The following is a 19372-nucleotide window of genomic DNA, read 5'->3' as shown; positions in this document are numbered from 1 at the left end:
TTTTAACGGATCACAGATTAATATAACATACTAAAATTCTGCTTTTTTTAATTATAAAGAAGTTTGGAAAAATACTTAGAGGTGCACACGGATAATTATTACTTTTCGTTTTGAATGAATTCCGATTCTTTATCTGACTGTTTACTAAGAAAAATGTTGCACGGCAATAACATTTGTTACCTTCATTGAATTTTCAATTAAATGATTTTATTCCTTTTGTTAAGGATATCGTAAGAAAGGTAAATGAACGATCCAATAATAAGTTCGTCTAATCAGATAATAAAAAAATATTAACTCATTTGTATGCTAAATGAAATTTAATCTTTTTTTATATAAATTATTGAAGATATGATAATAAAAAATGGTTACAATAATCGTTTCAGTTTTTCATTTCTTTACTAATAAACTGCATGTACGTATCAAGTTATGTCAGCTATCATCAACTCAGCTATCATTCACTTCAGCTACAATACTTATCATTATTTAATAAATGTTTCTGAAACTGATTTCATTTTGTAAAGGAATTTTGAATTAATTCAACAGACAAATGTATCAATGACGGAATAAATCTCATGGCTACTTCATGTGTGGAATATATAACTTTTTTTTTTTAAATCTTTCCTTTAAACTGAGGAAGCCAGAATCTGTATCACTGAAGTTAGAGGATTTATTATACATCATAAAGGGTTTATACTAAGAAGGAAGGTATTAAGAAGGAACAAATTATTTGTTCATTATTTGACAGTCACAATTATCTGTTAGCTCCAAGCGATTCTAACAGATGGCGGTATCTGTTGACTGGATTGAGTAAGTATTCTAACAGATGGCGCTGTGTTAAAAGTACCAACGTTTCACATAAGCTACAATTTAATGGCATAACCACCACGTGTTGCTGAGGCTAAAGTATAAGTTAAATTTATTTCGTAGTAAACGCAATACAATGAAATTCAATTGTTCTTACTTTTTCAATTTTTGGTATTAGCATAGCCGACCACGTGTTATTTAGACTGAAGTGTAAATTGAATTCATATTGTAGTAAAAGTAATACAGTGGAATTCTTCTTGCTTTTTAATTATTAGTGCTTCATTGTTCAACAATCTTTAATTAAAATGCATGTTTAAAACAATCATTCTTATGGCGAAGTGTTGAAACGCTTCGATTGGCCATAAACATGCGCGTACAATTGCAAAATGATCCATCAGCACAAATATTTTCTGAACAATTACTAGATATTTGGAACGGTAAAATAGAACTGCAACCAAATACGCAATGCATTAAACTGCCAGACAATTTCTGCACTGTTCTTGAGGGAAAAACGAATTGATTCAGAGTATTTTTCGGGATATACAGAGTAATTACTTGAATCATAACTGGCTCAGTGATCGGGCTATTTTGGCAGCCAAAATTGTTGATGTTGACGAAATTAACTTCCAAATACAACAGTTGTTACCAGGCGGTCTGATGTCTTTTAAATCAATCGATACTGTTGTTGATGAAAATGATAGTGTAAATTTTCCAATTGAATCTTTAAATTCACTAGATATACCTGGAATGCCACCGCATAACCTTCGATTAAAGATTGGTTCACCTATTATTCTCCTGCATAATTTGAATCCATCACGATTATGCAACGGTACGCGTTTGGTCATCAAAAAGCTCACCGGAAATATACTTGAAGCTACCATTTTAACTGGAAAGTTTAAAGGAGAAGTGGTCCTTTTGCCACGTATTCCGATGATACCATCAGAATCTATGATACCCTTCAAAAGGTTACAGTTTCCAATTCGTTTAGCTTTTGCCATGTCTATAAATAAATCTCAAGGCCAAACAATGTCCATTTAGATTTGGAAAATCCATGTTTTTCTCATGGGCAACTATATGTTGCATGTTCACGTGTAGGAAAACCGTTAGCTAAAAACAGGTTAACCAAAAATATTGTGCATCGATTAGTGCTAAATTAAATTGAAATGAAAGGTACTTATAATTCAAAATAAACATTATTGTCAAAGATTTAAAACTATCTGCCCTACCTACCTCATTTATAAGTTTAAGTGTTGCGTGTTTTTTACTAACAACTTTGTAATGTATTCATTTGTTACAAACTTGAATACAAAAAATAAAGAAATTTAATTTTTTTTGTATTGATTTTTGCTCAATATCAACGGTAATAGAAAATCAATCATGGAGGTCTCCATGTTTTTTTACAAATGGCGTCTGTGTAAAAAAGCATGGTGATCCCCATGACCGTGTTCTCCTACTGTTTCCCTTGAATAGTTTACTACTATGTAACAAAAACCTTAGCCACAGCAACGAGTGGCTGGGTCTGCTAGTATATACAGGGTGGTCCAAAAAAAAACTTCCCCTATATATGAAACCCTAGCGGCCTATCCGCTCAACCAATCGAACCAAAATTTCAGACATGGTTGTTTGAAGGTATGCGCTGGAGATTGTGATGATTCTAAACAACACAGGGTTCACGTTTACGGTTACAGTGAGAGAATTTTGAAATTTTCGAATGGCAACACCCACTTTTTCCTTGCGCAAATTGATTAGCGTATTGAAAAACCACAAATGGCGTTGGACTATTAGCGTGTGACGAAAATTGCCGCCGTAAAGCATATGCAAAGAAGAGCATTATAAAGGACTAATGACAACACAGAGACGAAAGAGAAAAAAAGTTTTAATTGGAATGGAAAGTTATAATTACAGGTTTTCAACGTGTTCATCTTCGCAGGCGACAACGCATTGCATTCGGGAGATTATGGACAACAATGCCGAACGTAACATGAAAGGAGGAATCTGCATAACTTCACGTGTTATCGCATCTTGCAATTCTTACACAGTTGCAGAATTCCGTTATTCCTGAATTGCAGCAACGAAATGTCATTAGGGACATTGTATGAATGCAAGATGGGACTCCTCCACACGTCGCCCAATGTGTTCGATCAGTGCTGCAACAACACTTTGCTAATAGAGTCATCTCTAGTAACTTTGTAGTTTCGTGGCCACCGCGATCCCCCGGTTCATTACTATGGATTTCTAGTTCTGGGGTTATCTGAAATCTAAAGTGTACACGCCTGGTCCACGAGATGTGTCAGAATTGCAAGATGTGTTGATCTCTGCGTTGTCATTAGTCCTTTATAATGCTCTTTTTTGCATATACTTTACGGCGGCAATTTTCGTCACACTCTAATCGTTCCAACGCCATTTGTGGTTTTTCAATACGCTGATCAATTTGCGCAAGGAAAAAGTGGGTGTTGCCATTCGAAAATTTCAAAATTCTCTCACTGTAACCGTAACCGTGAACCTTGTTTTGTTTAGAATCATCACAATCTGCAGCGCGTACCTTCAAACAACCATGTCTGAAATTTTGGTTCGATTGTTTGAGCGGACAGGCCGCTAGGGTTTCATATGTAGGGGAATTTTTTTTTGGACCACCCTGTATATATATTCCTATTTTCATTATCTGTGTTGTAGAAAGAACTAAAACAGATTATTTTTAATCCATTTCTTTCAACATCTTACATCTTCGATTATAAGGGTTGGGGTATGGAATGCTGCGAATGCATGACTTTCGTTTTTATCTTTTCACAACCATTTAATTTTAGCATTCCTTTTTAACGAATACGAATTCATATACATTACTTGAACTTCTAATCTCTCTTCATATATATTTGTATTACGAATCTCTCTTTATATATACTTTTATTACGAATCTCTTTTCTATTACGAATTTCTTTTATCTATTACGAATTTCTTTTATACTTTTCTAGTACTTTACCTTTCTATCTACATATCCTGCCATTTCCGCGGTTTGGCAATCAATCCATTTTCTATTGCTTCCCACGTTTTTCATAGTTTAGAGTGTTTATTTTTACGATTGCAGATTTTTATTATATCATATTACTATCGTGTAATATATAATATCAATTCACTTTGTTTGAAAAATATTTGAATTTATTTGAAAAGCATCGCCTCTAGATAGAGACTTTTAAAAATTACGCAGTCAGAGGGTAAATTAGCACCCTGAATATTAACTTTTTTCAAAATTGATACATCTACTTTTTTAATCTACTTTTTTTTTTAATTTCACGATGATTTGAGAGATAAATTACTAAATCTTACCTTAATTTTTAATCTTGGATTGTTAAAATTTTCGCTATTTGACGCACTTAAAGACAATTTTTTCCAATAGACACTTTCTGTTTTAGCTGTTGCTTCGCCAGTGACATCGGGTTTGCTGTTTTCTATTATGACATAACTATCTGTAAAACGAAAAAAAGGGAATATATTTTAAAATAAACAATCTACTCTAAAGGAAATTATTTTTAAAAAATCTTGTTTAAAGAGATTAATCACAAGGAATTTTCATATTAGTATCACAACATTAAACAGGAGAAATAAATTCTTTTCGTATTTAAAACAAATATTTATAAGCTAAAAACTTGGATGCATTAGTGATCACTTTATAAATAGTTGAGTATGCTATATTGAAAAAAGATAAACATCAGAATTTTGCAAAAAATACGGTTAAAATATTTACGTTTCGAAGAAAAATTTCAATGTCATGAAAATCTACGGTAACATTGATTTATTATCTCGTTTAGAATGTTAAGTTTAACCTCCATGTACAAACATCTGTCAAAGGAATTTAAAATCTTAAATCAACAAACCAAACTATAAGATCGTTGCTCATAATTTTGTTAAGATCCTAAATAAGATAAACAACTCAAATAAACATCAAATTTTACTAAATTCAAAAGTTGAGAAATGGAAGTGAAAATTAAATAACTTTGAATTGAAAAATATGTTGCATGAAAATATCTTCCCTTAATTCCAGAAACTCAATGATAAAGAAATTCGCACTTTTTTTAAGAATATATTTACCTGGCGTAAAGTGTTTGAGTTGTTCTTCTTCTCTGTGCTCACACAAACAGTGATTGAAACTCTTGTGTTCTCCTTCGGGGCATGTTGTCGGCCTGAAAAATGTAGAAGCAATTAAAATAGGAAGAATTAATGAGACGGCACAATCGCATTGCAAATTAATTTAATACGTCAGCTTAATATGTGATTAATTGTTGCACAATCACTGTCATATTGTGAATGCACACGAAGATGGCATTAAACATCTTACGCTGTGTTTGTATTTTGTGCAAACGAAATATTAAGCAAATCATGTAATAAATCTAAAAACTAGAAGATTTATATTCCACACCTCTTTTTAGTCAAAAAAAAAAAAAAAAAAAACACTTGCCTTTATGCGAATAAAGAAAAAACAATCACAACTGGTATATTTTGGTTTCATAGATGATTTATCAAACTATTTTATGCAAATATTTAAAAATATAACTATTCTCGAATGTTTTACAAAAAATTCATCCCGAATCTAGTAACAGCTTTCTTTTGTTTTCTTTTCGTAGAATTTATAAGTATAACGAATCCTTGATATAATATGGTTGATATTCTTCAAGCACATTTATTAGGTGCGAAAAAAGAAAAACAAAATTCGGTGATACGTTTTTAACCTTCCACTTCATGAGATTATTCTGCAAAAATATTTTATATAAAATATTTATATTATTTAATAAAACAGAAATATTAATTTTGATAAAAATTAAATAGTTTATATTTACAAACATATCTAGCACATGCATTTAAAAAAAAGTAAGTCAAATCCATACAATATAGCTGCGCTGGCATTCATCAAACGCAAAGAACGCAGCTTTTATGTTAATTTCGCACATAAGCTGAGTTCTGCAGACGGTGAATAATTCCTTTCCATTTTTACGAAAAACTCAGCCAAGTTGGCAAGATCTTTGGAGGCGATAGTTGAATTTGGCTTAAGTCAAACTGCTGAGTTGCAGATCCCGGTTCTACTAAGTACACCCATAACTGCCTTCCCGCCAGAGAAAATACCCTGTTTTACGGCTTTCAGTCTTATCGTTGCCTTTACAGCCCCCTTTTACACTGCCCTAGCCTCAGCTCTACCCCCAGTCTCCTGTTTCCAAGAACACTGCTGAGACGTATGCTAATAAAACGGCTACAGCGTCGCCAAGTTAGGAAAAGGCGAAATACTCCGCCATATTTCCAGTATTAGTCCGAGAAATTTCTCCCGCGTAGCTTATAAAATTCTGCCCTCCTTATCTGCTGCGCAGCTTACTGTTGATTTGAGATGCAAGAGGAGGTATGAGGCAGAAATAAAATAAAAATGGGAGAGGGAAGCTTAGTAACGTGTTGCTGTTGCCTAACGAAGCGGGGCTCTCAAGTTGGGTTTGGTTAATAGCACTATCGCGAGATCTTGCTAGATGAAGGAAAGGTGCGGGTAAATTCCACTGGGGGGGAAATAAAGTAAACTGTTTCAATTGATGGTAGGCATTTAACTTTAAATAGTCAGTTGTTTACTTGATTTTATGTTCATTAACCGTAAATTATAAGCGCACGAAGAAGCATTGCATTAGATGTACCGCTATTGAGAAAGCAAGTTTTCAGAAATGATTACATTCAAAATAATAGATATAAAGAAATAACATTCTTATTTTTAAGAAAACGAAGATAAATATGTGAAATCAACTAATCATTTGATATCTAAATTTTGATGAACCTCCACGTTTTAGATCTCCCTTATTAAAATATTATTTTTAGAATTATATCTGTCTTTCTGTCTATAGTGAATAAAATAACTTTAAAATTGTACATTTCAGATGAAATTTGGTATGTAGCCTTTATAATAAAAGTGTAGAATTATTTAACAATTTTGGACGCAATCTGTCAACAAAAAGATTGTTTGTCTATCTGTCTCAACATATATTATTGAAAATAATTATTCGGGAAACCGGAAATTAAATGAATAAAACATGCAATACAATTTTACCGATAGAAATGTACATATATGTAATATTTTGTGCCAAATCTGCTAAAAGGCTGAGCATATGTTGCTATGTGAATTCGCGTGTCTGATAATTCTCTAATTCAAGCAGAAAATAAGCTCGATAGATGCATTTTAATCATTTATCTTTACACCAAAATGATGATCTAAATCAAATTTTGCACAAAATCATATTAAGAATAGCAATTGTCCTTTCAAATGCACTTAATTAATTTTTTACACTAAATTAAATTTAAACATTAAACAGGTGGAATGTTTCAGCTAGTTTACTTACATTTCATCTTCAATAGGAATTCTTAAACTGTGGATTGCATCTCATTTAAGGGTTTTAGGGTTATGAAAGGAAGGGAAAAGAAACAAATTTTTCTTCTAAATTCTATACATAACAAAACAATGACATAAATTTTACGAATGACATAGATTTTACGAAAATATTACAAATTAACATTATCAAAAAAGTTTTATTATTATTATTATTATTATTATTAATTATTATTTGTACGTCATATTTCATTTTTTCAATCAAATGTATTCATTTATTGTACGTAGATGAGGGAACGGAATTCTTTTTGCTGCTTAAATGGAAGTTTCTAAAGGAATGTATAATAAATTCTGTTTAGAAAAAAATTATATAAGTATATAGTATAGTAAGTTATATAGTATGTAATAGAAAAAAATTGCGTTGTTCAATGCTCATTTTAACATACAAGACATCTTTAAGGTAGATACATAGTTGAAAATAAACATTACATGATGAATTAATAACGCAAAACAAAGATTTATCATTTAAATTATTTAGTTCTCACTTAAAACAAAAACTATGGCAATTATCGGAAGTCATTCAAATAAAAATCATTGTTATTTAGATAATGCTGATAATGTAGGAAAAGGTTATTCTTAATGTTGCCAAGCTCATCAGCTGGTATTCGGGGGGGGGGTATTCTCTTTCAATGACTTTGATAACTGTACGAAAGTCTTATGCATAAAGTAAAAATCTTCAAAAATTATAAATAAAAATAGAACCGACATCTTTGGTGGTCTATTAACTGTTCGAAACCAAAATTCTAAAATCTGAGAACTAATTCCATTGAAAGCCCATGTCAATATAGGTATGATAGAAACTAAGCCTCTTGTTCTCAAACCTTCTCCTGTAGTGGGATTTACAAATGTGAAGATGTGATGATTCTATTTGTTGAGAGGAGATACCGGCTCGATTGTCGTTCTTGTCCTTAAATCTTCCCTTATACTTTTTAATTCTTATGCATGGATTGAAGAATATGAGTTAATAGGAATAAAATGGTATTCGTAATATTTAAAAGTAGGATTTTTGAGTTTAATAAATAAAAATTGAACTAACATCTTTGGTTATCAGTTAGTTGAGTTCTGCATCAGAATTCCAAACTTGAAATCTAATTGCATCGAATGCACATGCCAACATATATATGGTGCAAACTAAATCTCTTATCTTCGAAAGTTTTTCTGTTGTATGATTTAAATGTGATGATGTAATGTTCCTATCTCCTGAGAAGAGATACTGGATGGGCTCCGGTATGGCCATAATTTAACATTTATATGCATTAATTATTATGCATGGATTGATATATATATGAATTCATGGACTCAAATAATAAGATGAAAATTATGATCCAGAATAATTATCGTGGCTTTCAAAGCATGCCATTATAATAAATTAAATAATTAATTTGATAGGTTAAAATGGAGAGTATAAAATTAATCCCTTCTTACAAACGGTATCTCTGGGTTGACCTTCCATTTTAATTATTTTGCTTCATGTAATAAAACTTTTGTTTTAATCTTGGGATTATTTTGTCCAACACCCAATTTCAATTCCATAAACGACTCATAAAATAAACTGTCCCACTCCCGCATCACCGACAGCCACTCCATCTTAAAGAAGATCATCATCAAATCTCGTAAACACTTCCAATCTACACGACTCCAGAACTCCCTTAATTCATCTCAGTTAAAAGACAAGCGAAAGAGTGTGTGGGAGAGTTATTCGTTTCTTCGTGGAAGGCCAACCTTTCGAGCAGGACCTTTTCCCCAAAGATGCAAATTCTCCACGACCACCCAGCCGGCCACCCCCGTCAAGTGTTCGAGGGCGATAAATCTTGAGACACTCTTGCAAATTTTAATTACCCACACCTCTGCGCCCCCTTCCACTCTTTTGCAATGTTTAAATCATTAGCCCACCTTTTCTGCTATTGATTTTGAAGGGAGTGAGTGAAAAGGTGGGGGTGCACCTTCTGGTCTGGTCGTAATTAACAGTTGCAGTTACGCGCTAGTGATTCCTTGCTGTAAATAAAGTCGAATTTCTGGAAGTTTCTCTGCTGCGAAACTCTGTCTAGGGGCCTAGAATGTTCTGTTCATTAGAAGAGAGCACCACATTCGAGGAAATTCGCTTGCCCCCCCCCCCATACACCATCACCCTCGCCTCCGAGTAGCATTCTTCAGGTTGGAACGCTGTTGGGGTATATTAAGGATAGGAAATACCTTTCAATCATAACCGTAGTTAATTCTGTTTAGTGATGGTCGTTGATACGAATTGGGATTGAAAGGATATTTAATTATCTTTTGTTGGAATTGCTTTATGATACTTAGTATCATTCTCTAGATATTTATACTCCTTCTGTATCATTTTGTGTGATTAAATCACAAAAGTGAAATATCGAAGACACAAAACTAGAGGACTGCCTTCGCCAGACAATTAGAATAAGCAGTTAAAAAAGAGCAGATCATAATCGTACTTAATTCTATTTAGAGAAGGTCGTCGATACCAGTTGAAATGATATTTAATTATCTTCTGTTGGAATTGCTTTATGATTCTTAGTATAATTCTTTGGATATTTATATTTCTTCTGAATCGTTCGGTGTGATTAAATCACCAAAGTCTAACAGCGACGCACAAAACTGCAGGACGGCTATCGCCAGACGAACCGGGGAGAGCAGTTAAAAAAGAAACAAATCATAATGGTTGTTAATTCTATTTAGAGATGGTCGTCGATACGAGTTAGAATTGAAATAATATTTAATTATCTTTTGTTGGAATTGCTGAATGATTCTTAGTATCATTCTTTGGATATTTATATTCCTTCAGTAACGTTTGGTGTGGTTAAATCACAAAAGTGAAATAGTGAAGCACAAAATTAGAGGACGGCCATCGCCAGACGAATAAAGCGAGAAGTTAAAGAGGAATAGATCATAACCATATCCATTTAGAGATGGTCGCCGATATGAACTGGGATTGAAAGAATATTTTATTATCTTTTGTTGGAATTGCTTTATGATTCTTAGGATCATTCTCTGGACTCTTAGTATCACTTTCTGGATTTCTCTGGGTAATTGATTTGATCCTAAATGCGTCTTCTTAATCGATATATTTCTTGTCTGATTGTAAATGAGTTCATAATGATTGAGTAAATGAGTTGTATTGTAAAGGAGTTGAGGTAAATCTTCATAAAGTTTACAAAAGGAGATTACTAACTTCTACTGAGTTAGGTCGCCTGACGAGGAACATATGAATTGAAATTAGATTAGGAATCAGTTTTTCATATTAGGGTTAATTTCCCTTATTTCGTATTAGGGTAAGTTTTCCTCTAATGTTTGGTAGAACATAGGCCCATATTTTTAAACGTTAAGGTATTCAAGTTAATTAAGATTAGTCAGGTTAATTAAAATTTATATTCTTGCTATTATCAAAATTAAATTTGTATGCAAAATTTGTATCAAAAATCATATATTCCTTTCTGTTTTAAGTTAGATTTTGAGATATTTTTCTTAATAACAATCAATGATTTTGCTTTTCATTCACTTTGTAATTTTCATTTAAAAAATAATCCGATATTTCCAAAACAAGTATTACATTTCTGTTTTGATAACCTTAAAAACCCTAGGCGAAAGATACTAGAGTATAAAGATTTATACTCAATCTCTTATGAAGATTAAATTTTTATTAATTAATTTAAATTTATTTCTATCAAAATTATATATTTCTTTGTGTTTTAAGTTAGATTATGAGATTTTATTTCCTTGATCAGAACATATATTTTATGAGATTAAAGTGTGAGATTGCTTTATTCACTTTCTAATTTTCATTTCAAAAATAATCTGATATTTCGCCAACAAAAGTTGCATTTCCATTTTGATGACCTTCAAAACCGGAGGTGAAAGATCAATTTCTGTATAAACAAATCTGATTCAAGTAAAATTCAAAATTGTGGATAGAACACAACGATGTGATGTGGGTAATTCGCCCTTAATTATTTTAGGATGGCATAAAATGGCGAAGTCTGTTTCAAGCTACCATCTTGCATTTAATAATCGGGACGCAAATATAACAAATGAAATCAAATAAAATAAATCAATTATCATAATAATCTGAAGCACAAATTGTCGTTTTTCTTTTTCTTTTCTCTTTTCTCTTCTCAATACAATATGGAACATTAGAACGTTCCTAAGAGAGTAGAACATATCCGCAAAGAATCAAACACTGTCACTTCAAACGGAAACGGAATTGGGAAAAAAAGAACTCCACTTAATCCCCTAATTAATAAAGAGGTCTTTCCAAGAATCCTTTACAAATGCCCTGCGTGCTGCAACCCATTTTTATTATGTCGCTCCCCCACTGCAGGAAGTCCGGATGAATCAAAACACTAGATTAATGGTTTAACCACTGATTGCGAACTCATTTGCTTAATAGAATTTGCTTCATAAAGGGAACGGAAAAATATACACTAAGAAAAACGCTGATGAATGATTAGATTGATTAGAAAATGCGGGTTTAATTAAAAATGAATTAAACAACCGAATTAAAATAATTAATATTTCAATTAAATGTTTCATTTTTAATGAGTAAATGGCTATTCGTTGCATGCAAACAAATATCTCTAATTGACAGCAGATTTTTTTTTTTTAACTCTGCGAAAATGTCTGATAATTAGCATTTTTTTGCTATAATTCTTTTTTTTCTTAATTATTCTAGATTACCGAGACAAAAACGGTGTCTATTTGATAAAAAATAATTTATAATTTATACATTTTTTAAATGTAACAATATAAATGATTACTTTCAGAGCTCAGTTTTGCTTTTCAGTGATTCTTATCTGTGTTTGATAATGTTTTTGATTTTGAAAACAAATACATATTATATGATTCAGGGAATTTTACTTTATTCATAAGCAGATAATTAATAAATCATTAAAAATATTTAGAATAAAAGTTCAAAATAATTTTCATTGCTTCATAATTGACTGACGCATTTTTAAAAATTAGTTTCACTGAAAAATAGCTGGTCCCAATGCAGATTAAGATCATTGAACTGTGTTATAGAAACATCAGTAAATTATGCTTTTAAGGATATTTAAGTAGTTTTATATTTGATAAAAATATTCAAAAATGAAATCAATTGATTGATATGATCAGCAATTCTTTGTACAAACGGAATGATTATGAATTGATATGATCAGCAATTCTTTGTACAAACGGAATGATTATGAATTGATATGATCAGCAATTCTTTGTACAAACGGAATGATTATGAATTGATATGATCAGCAATTCTTTGTACAAACGGAATGATTATGAATTGATATGATCAGCAATTCTTTGTACAAACGGAATGATTATGAATTGATATGATCAGCAATTCTTTGTACAAACGGAATGATTATGAATTGATATGATCAGCAAATCTGTGTACAAACAGAATGATTGCGAATTGATATGATCAGCAAATCTGTGTACAAACAGAATGATTGCGAATTCATATGATCATCAATTATGTGTACAAACGGAATGATTGTGAAATGATAAGATCAACAATTCTGTGTGCAAATATATTGATTGCAAATTGATATGATCAGTAATTCTGTGAAGAAACGGAATATTCGGGAAATGATACAAACGACAGTTCTATGTACAAACGAAATGAGTGTTAATTGATATGATCAGTAATTCAACGTACAATAGAAATCGTTAGAAATTGATATAACCAGCTATTCAATATACGATGAAAGGGATTCCGGCGAAGTAAAAGATATATTTCAAAATTGCAGGTAGCAGCACAAAATTCCACAAATTAAAAAAAAAAAAAAAAATTCATATTAGAAAGCAGGAAAAAATCTACTTCAAAATTTCCATTTTTAACTGGTACTTTTGCAATTATTACATACAATTGACGAAAGGTAGTTATGAAGAAGTCTATAAAAATGCAATATTTGGGAATTCATTGCTGAAACCCGGGTAATATAAAAATACCAGAAACTCGAATACATACTTTGAAAGCCCTTTTACATTCTGAATGAAACTACTATTTTACACAGAACAATAATTGTAATCGCAAGATCACATACCAGATTTCATTTATTTAGATCATTACATTTTCGAGTTATAGAGTTAGCATGCATGTGAAAGTACTGACCGACAAAGACAGTCAAATCTTTGAAAAATGTGGTTTAAAATTTAGTAAGAAATTGGATTTTGGATACTAAAACGGTAGACTCTATTTCCTTTATTTAGTATTTTCGCTTTCAAAAATGTAGCTTTTATATGCATGTGAAAGTAGAGACCTACAAATGGTTTAACACTTAGACGGATTTAATTTTCGATGTTAAAACTTTGTACCAAATTTTATGCTAGCTCATTCCAATTTGTAATTATCATGTTCCTTTATATTAGGACGACAGGGCAGACAAATTTCCTCCAAACTGATTTTTTAAAAAATTCCTTAGAAATCTACAAATTTGGTTTACATAATCAAAATTCATCCATCTAGAAAAAGGTGGTTTTTAATTGTTGTGCTGAAGACATTGACACCGACAGTTAGGCATTATAGCAAAAATGTGGTTTTCGAATGCAGGAAGGTCTAAAATTTGAAGATTTGTCGACTTCCCATATTCGGGTTTTTTTTTTTGACAATTACAGTATTTTCTTTGTATATATAACACTAATAATACCAATTAGTAACAATATCAATAAATGCAACAATTAAAAAAACATGTTAATAAATAAAAAAATAATAAAAAAGCAACAAAATGAGGATTGAATATATATTTGAATAAAATAATGCAGCGCGCTATATAAAAATTGTAAAAACATGTGAGAACATTTTAAACTAGCATCCTGAAATTAAAAATAGCAATGAAGTAGTATATATATAATATATAAAATATAAAGATAGAAATATAAATATTAGAAGAAAAATACAAAACTGACACAATAATTTAATTTTTTTTTTTACTTCATCGCAGTTTATTTTATCATGCCAATAACTCTTATATAAACTTGTTTTTTCATCAATTCATATCTCCATTTACAATGATCAGTAACTAATGATAATTGTAAATGGTGCTATGAATTGATAGATATTTTTTATTGGAAATGATTCTCATAAATTTCATGTATTCTTGCAAACGAAACATGAAATACGTTATTTAGTAACCAGAAAATTACATTCACATTTGCGCTTTGTATAATGATTTGTATATTTATAGATGATTGTTAAAATCTATTTGAAAAAATAACTATCATTATTTATTACGACATCAACAGCAAGTTAGGGAAACAGATTCAAATATCCATTAGCGGAATTAAAAGTATCAATATATATAATCATTCCTTCGAAACTTATCTGCAGAGAAACAAATACTTACAACATTAATGGGAATTTTACAGCGTTAGTGAAAAATTATCAAGAAATCAAATGCAACATTTTACCATTACCAAAACCCATCCAACTTCCAACTTCTGAAAACGCCAAATACAAATATGCGTTGCTATCGTTGTACAATTGCCAGCAAATATTTGTCGTTCCATTCAATTAATTCCACAGCTCAACTTCCTAGATCCACTTTCATCCTCTTCACAAACTGAGGTAAAGATTCCAATCTTTTATTTGGTTACGTTTCTCAAAATAAACCATTCTTTAAGAGCTTATTACTAAATCATTCGAATAAAATTACTTTGTACACAAGGCAAGCGCTACATGAATACTTCGTCTTAACTTCATAGAGTCATCACCAATGCTGAAGCCAATTTTTTTTCGGAAACGGGCTTGGCGCGGAAAAGCCATTTTATTTGCCTTGGCGTAATTTTGCTCGATAATTACTTATACCGCTAAGTTTTGGGCAATTAAGTTAGTTCACGTAATTTGTAGTCTGAGTCACGAAAAGGTGATTTTGAAGCGATAGCAACACCAAATTCCCAGGAAAATCAACGTTTCACGAAGCCTTGATGAAGTCATTCGAGCTATTAAACAACGGAAAAGTTTTCTTAGATAAATACTGCCAACCTGAGTTCTTAATTTCCACACGCTGAACGCCACTGGAAAGAGTAAACAGTTTCATTTCATTGTCTTCTTTTCGAGATCTGGAGGGTGTTTGCTTAATTGCCTCCAGGGTGTGTTAGGACATCTTCGTGAGGATTTTCGGAAATTGATACTTAACTCTTCAGGAAACTTCCGCTACGAGCAAGTAAATTAATTCCGAGTTAAAGCATTTACAGTACACTGTACAAAAGTACTCATGAGGATTCATTCAGAGGGTTAAAATTAGGCTCTTGGTTTCTAAAAATACTCATAGCGTGTCATTCATTTGTCGATGGATTCATTAAAGGAAAAAGATGGCTTTTTTATGCGATAAAGGAGCATGTTTTAAATATAGTTTCAAACATAGTGAGGCAATTACATTATCCCATTTTCGGTTTATTTAAATAAATGCAATGTGCTTTTCTTCAGGTAATTATTAACATTAAACAATCTGCCGTGATCTCCTCAAAACTTCATCTCATATGCTCCTCCCCCATTCTCCCTCATAAAATTGTGGAGAGTGGCAATACATTGCCTGGCAATAACATGCAATATTTAAGCAATATAAATCATTGAGTGAATCTAATGAATATATTGAATGAATCTATCTTGAAAATACAAGAGCATTTTGCTGACCAAATAAAACCAAAATTTGACCCGGAACTGCAGATATAGTCATAAAATAAACATCAAATTCTATACATTGATTTAAATCACTTCGTTTATGAATTATTTAAATGTATATTAAAGAACAGACAGCCGGTTAACCCTTTCACAAATTGTGTTCATATTTTGAAAATATTTATTTATAAATATTTTAAATTTATAATTAATAAATAAATATTAGAAAATCTGCATTTTAGATAATAAAACTGTATACGAAATTTCCTTTCCGTTTTGGAGTTACCGATTTCGCTTCTAAAAAAATAGACAAACTATCTGTGGATGGATTTTGTTCAAAAATTGATAAAAATGTACAAATTTGGTCTTTAGTACATATACCAACTTTCATCTATTGAGCTCAAAATGTTTTTGAGTTTTCATGTTCATAGACAGGCATGAAAAGAGAGACATTATGCCAAATATGTGTTTTTTAAACTTACGATTATGTGAAACGCGGGAATTTGTCAAACTTTCGAATTCGATTTTTTTTTTTTTTTTTTTTTTTTTTTTATGTTCAGAGTACTTACTCTACACATTGTATACAAGAAAGTAAAATTTTAACAGAAAAGTTAATTATATATAAAAAAAATTACAGGGAGTTGTATCCTTGGATTATTTTAAAAAAAACATAATATGTTCAGTACTAAGATAGCATAACGAAAATTTCTTCCCATGTTTTGAAACCATTGAAATGCTTAACAAATTTAAACGCTTAGATTTATTTTTTCCATAAATAAAGAAAACAGGCCCTTTTAACTAAGATCCGTACACTGAATTGTTATCATCATTCTTTGTTCAATATATCAAGAAATGATACAAGTTTTTTGCAAATTTAAATCTGTAATATAGCTTTTTGATAATTTATTAATGGTCAATTGCTCTTAGGCCTTTTCTTTATTTAATCATTAAAGCCAAGCCCCGGAAGAAATACTACTACTTTTATTACTACATTTTACATCTCCATTGTTAGAGGGGCTCCGATTCCACCGAAGAACCATTGTGTAAGCGGGTCTGGTGCACGTTAAACATCCTGGCCAAACATCCTTTCGTGGTGTGGTGGGGAGGGGTCCAGCTCAGATGTCGGCTTCGTCATCGGACCACGGTTCAAAATTACGAGGTCCGTCTCAAAACAGCCCTAGTGTTGATTTAAAACGGGACGTTAATATAATTTAACTAAACTAAATTAAACCATTGCTAGAGTTTAAGATCCTATTCATCTTTCGCATTCATTTACATCCATTTCAGAGAATGAATGTAAATGGATGTTTAACTGATTAAAACATTCAAGAAATTTCATAATGTTTGTAAAAGATATCTAGATTCTTTTGAAACAGGACATTTATAATGTATATTTTGCATATAGTAAAAACTTGAAACCAATACATTTTTATAATTTTATATCAGTTTGAATATTAAGTTGAATATCATTTTTTTACAGAAAAAATTATTTTAAAAAATCATTTTTAGATTATTATAATATACAAAATTACAGAAATGATATAAAATTAAAAAAAATATTTATGAATTTTTGAAATCGTTCTTTACATTTGAATATGTATTAAATTACTACAAGTGTTGAGTATTTTAATATAAATATTCGTGTGACTTTTATTCTGTTGATCAATAAAGTTTTTCAAAAAATTATCAGAATTATTATTCCCTCATTATTATTATTATTGAATATCTCAAAATCACAAGATGCAAAGTTTAAAATGTTCCAAATAAAAATTCTTTGTAAGTATAAGGCTGAAATTTAATAAAATAAATTATTACGAACCAACATTGCCAAATGTGAAGACACGATATGCATCTCTAACAAAGTTTGTATCTTTCTGTAATCCATTTCACCAAAATTTCAACAGAAAAAATGAAACTGGTTGTATCAAACAGCTGGCTTATTTCTAAGTGTAATTGTAACAAAAGAAAAACGAGTTTCTTTTTCAGATCTTTTCTCTTCTATTAAAAGTGAAACATTGCCTAAATATTGTTAGAAACTCATGGAATAACGCTACGCACATTAATTTCAGAGTCCAGCTTTCATTATTCTGAACCCTTAGGACTGTACGTGTAGGCTTGTTTCATACTTTAAATGAAAAACTGCCTTGTATTTAAGTCCTCTATGAAATACGTGTTTCATCAAGTTGTGTTAAGAAAACCAAAAGTATTATACTGCCTCGAGAGAGTAATAGTTTGTTTTAGCGGAAGTTAACTCGATCCTTTTGGCAAGTTTCCCGCTTTAAATAAATATCTTTTTGTTTGGATCAAGTGTGTATTTAAGAAAAGGCCTTGTTGAGTAAAGATTGATGTTGGACTTAAGATTAATGGGGACTTCCTGTCACTTCGCACGAAAGACGTTTATTCCGAAGGCCTTCCATTCGCCCTTTAAATGAGGGGATTTGCCATCGGAAGATTTTGTACCTCGCTTACTCTCTGACATCGGACTGTCAAAACTGTGAAAGTGGACACGATGCCGAGAAAATTAACTACTATCATGAGATGTTATGCAATTGGGGCGAAAATTCTTAATGAACAGAATAGGAACAATTCTTATAATCCCAAATAAATGCGCTAAAATTAGAGCATCCTGTTGTAAGGAATTTAAATATAAGCAAATGTAAAGCTGGCGAAAAAACCGGATATATTTTCACCTCGAAAATTTTATCTATTATCTTTCAATTTGCCTTTAGCTATCAATACTTTTGCCGGATATATTAGATTTCATTTTCATTTAAATCGTTTATGTGGTGGATGGTTAAGAGCGAGGATAGAACCACAATACAAAAGTAACTGCTCGGGTAGTGTAGCTGTTAACTGGCTTATAAGCTTTCACCACAGCCTCTCCCTCCAGTGAGTCGGAGGTGAGACGAACGATATGGCTGTTGAGTGGTGATGTATTAGCTGTTGATTCTAATGCGCCTGTACCCATTTGAATAGCGCCAAGCGTTATGGCGAGCGTGTGTGGGTGAGTGGATGCTGATGATGTTGCTGCGTCAAGTGAGTCTGACGACTTTGGTTGAGGGTAGAGGGAGCCACAACAGCTGTACGAAGGTTAAAGGTTCATCTTCCGAGGTCACCAATGTGGCGAATTGTTATGAGTGAGGATGGAACCTGATACCTTGTGGTTTCCAGCCGAGTAACATGATCACAATACAAAAGCAATTTCTCAGGTAGCGTAGCTGTTAACTGGCTTATAAGCTTTCATCACATTTATATAAATATTCTTGTCCTTGATTCGATCAATTGGTTAGATATTAAAGCTAAATTATTTTATAACTGTTGCATACATTTTTTTCCTTATATACATGAACCTTTCTAATGGTGACTGTTTCATGGCATCATAGAGATATTATATCAAATTCGTCTCTATTTAGCAGCATCGTGATTTCTTTTTTTTATTTTTTTGAATGGATTTTATACAAAAGTTGATAGAAATTTACAAATTTGGTGAAAATATCATATACTAAATCATCATATCATATACTAATGCTAATGTAGAACTA

The 19372-nt window shown here is 31.4% G+C and overlaps 1 protein-coding gene across 1 annotated transcript in view; it reads right to left on the bottom strand.

The window, feature by feature from the left end:
• Window positions 1-19372, bottom strand: part of LOC129963412 (hemicentin-1-like) — a 710215-nt gene that overhangs the window by 55319 nt on the left and 635524 nt on the right. Inside the window, exons 11-12 of the mRNA XM_056077767.1 lie at window positions 4888-4979; window positions 4126-4265 (exon numbers count right to left, since the gene is read on the bottom strand). Coding sequence (XP_055933742.1) covers window positions 4126-4265; window positions 4888-4979 — 232 coding nt within the window. The remainder of the gene's footprint in view (window positions 1-4125; window positions 4266-4887; window positions 4980-19372) is intronic.

Source organism: Argiope bruennichi, chromosome 3 (assembly GCF_947563725.1).
Source record: "Argiope bruennichi chromosome 3, qqArgBrue1.1, whole genome shotgun sequence".
NCBI classification, from domain to species: domain Eukaryota; kingdom Metazoa; phylum Arthropoda; class Arachnida; order Araneae; family Araneidae; genus Argiope; species Argiope bruennichi.
This window is presented reverse-complemented; position numbering and strand designations above follow the sequence as displayed.